This window comes from Palaemon carinicauda, chromosome 18, assembly GCF_036898095.1.
Source record: "Palaemon carinicauda isolate YSFRI2023 chromosome 18, ASM3689809v2, whole genome shotgun sequence".
Lineage (NCBI taxonomy): Eukaryota > Metazoa > Arthropoda > Malacostraca > Decapoda > Palaemonidae > Palaemon > Palaemon carinicauda.
The window spans coordinates 88,211,823-88,214,322 of NC_090742.1; the positions used below are offsets into that span (position 1 = coordinate 88,211,823).

Consider the following 2,500-nt stretch of genomic DNA (forward strand, 5'->3'; position numbering starts at 1 on the left):
TAAATCTAATTACACTACGTATTTTCTTTATCAGTGCACCTTTCTTTCCTTTCTTAGCTGGCGCTTGGTCTGCTTCTACCAAAGGCCTCTTACTGAAATATTTGTCCAAAGAAGCTTGTTTCTGCCTGCTTTTAAAATTTTCCTGAAATGACTCAGGCAAACTTCATTACAGTGCTCAAGTGCACAGCCTGTGAGAATTTTTTTGGGGTGTCTTTTCTACGAGAGCCACCATTTTAAAGTAGCTATCTAGACCCTCTTTACTTTCTGCCATTGTCAGTGGGTCATCCTCCCCCTGCCCCCTGCTGTACTCTTCCTGAATGACGTTCACTCGCATGTTCTCCAACTCCTTCAGGTCATCCATCGTAAGTTCCTCCTGGTGCTCCTCGATAAGCTCATCAATGTCAGCCTCATCAACTTTCAGACCCATGGACTTCCCGAATGTAATGATCTCTGCAACTTCAGATTGAGCAACAGTTTCAGGATCCTCAACATTTTTGAAATCGTCTTCAGTTTGGTCTGCGTGGAAGCCCTTGAAATCTCGTGCGGAGGCGGCATCAGGCCACAGCTTCTTCCAAGCAGAGTTCAAGGTGCTCCTCGAAACCTCCTGCCAAGCTCGATCGATCATTTTGAGACATATGACAATATCAAAATGCTCCTTCCAAAACTGATGAAGGATGAGGTTTGTGCTGTCAATGATATCGAAACATCTCTTGAAGAGATATTTCGTATAAAGCTTCTTGAAGATTGAAATCACCTGCTGGTCCATGGGTTGGAGGAGAGGGGTGGTGTTCGGTGGAAGATAGAGAATCTTGATGAAGGAATATTGTGCTACAATATCTTCATGGAGGAAAAGAGGGTGAGCAGGGGCATTTTCCAGCACAAGCAGGCATTTCATAAGGAGGTGCTTCTCTTCCAAATACTTTTTCACAGTCCGGCCAAAACAAATATTTATCCACTCGATAAACAATCGTCTTGTTACCCAGGCTTTTCCATTAGCCCTCCACAACACGTTTAGATTTTCCTTAGTGACTTTCTTGGTCTTGAAGGGTCGAGGAGTATCGGAGTGATACACCAGCAGGGGTTTCACCTTGCAATTCCCCCTGGCATTTGCACAGAGTGCAAGGGTAAGCCTGTCCTTCATAGGCTTATGTTCCGGTAGCCTCTTTTCTTCTGCCATGATGTATGTTTTTCTTCCAAAAAAGCCCAGTCTCCTCACAATTGAAGACTTGCTAGGGACAGTAGCCTTCCCAGACGGCCGCTTTTGTGTCCTAGCTCGCAGCCTCCCCATGACGCACCACCGAATGAATGCCTGAGCGTCTCTAAAAATTTTCAAACCACCCATGAGAAGCTTTGAACTCTGGGGGTTCCTGCTTCAATGTTCCTCCTCCTGTGTCGGCTTTGGCGTGAGCAAGCAAGGGATCACCGCAAATGGCGCTGGGTTTATGGGAGATTATGGCTTCAGTATTAGTGTCTCCCACCATGCCTTTTTCCTTTATCCAGACAAGCAGAAGTCTCTCCATCTCATTGTGGACGTGGCTCCTCTTACTGGAGAAAACAGTCACGCCCTTGGAAGGTGTTGCTGCTTTGATAGCTTCCTTTTGCTTCAGGATAGTTCCTATCGTAGACAGATTTCGACCATACTCCTTTGTGAGCACACTTAACCACATGCCAGCCTCGTATTTCTTGATTATATCCATCTTCATCTTCATGGAAAGCATCATTCTCTTCTTTCCCTTGACATCAGTCACTTTTTGGGGACCCATGGCTAATGATGTAATATAAGTATCACACACGACAACAGTACGTACTGTAAAATTGTTATGAAAGCGAAATCACAAACACTAAGTCAATAAGTCAATGCGTATGACACCCTTACCGGAACGAGAAGACATAGGAACGCCAATGCGTAGATGCATGATGGGATACAGTGCAGTAGATACGGACCAATAGGAGAGCAGGATCTCAAGGTGGTAACTAGCATCCGAGTAAGGATATAACCAATGGGAATGCAAAAGGATGGTAGTAAGTTTATTAAAATCCGTCTCAGATACGGTCGGGCTCCCATTCCGTACCGCCTATTGTTGTCCAAAACATTTCTTGTAATCCGAGTTGTAAAATTCTTCGTATCTCCTTTTACAAAGTGAAAATTTTGTGAGCCGATTCTTTCGTATCTCGAAGTTTGACTGTATATATATATATATATATATATATATATATATATATATATATAACCCATATCTATTAGAAGTTATAACTGAATTTTTTTTTATTGATGATAGTCAATCTTTCCTATATTTTCAGACACGGGTAAATGTATATGAATACATATAAATTTTTGTATTTACTGTATAATATATGTGTAGGAGAGGTGAATGCTCGATTGCATAGTCGACAATTGAAACTGATAGATGGGAGTGATCATAACTGGGTGGTGAATCAGTAGTTTCCGTATGATACTGCATTGGTGTGAGAGAAGGAAGTTGTGAGTTAATATGGGTAA

The 2,500-nt window shown here is 42.6% G+C and overlaps 1 protein-coding gene across 1 annotated transcript in view; it reads right to left on the reverse strand.

The window, feature by feature from the left end:
- Positions 1 to 175: 175 nt before the first annotated feature.
- Positions 176 to 2,500, reverse strand: part of LOC137657405 (tigger transposable element-derived protein 1-like) — a 5,022-nt gene continuing 2,697 nt past the window's right edge. The window contains exons 2-3 of the mRNA XM_068391740.1: positions 1,336 to 1,807; positions 176 to 1,100 (exon numbers count right to left, since the gene is read on the reverse strand). Of these exons, the coding sequence (XP_068247841.1) occupies positions 176 to 1,100; positions 1,336 to 1,807 (1,397 nt within the window). The remainder of the gene's footprint in view (positions 1,101 to 1,335; positions 1,808 to 2,500) is intronic.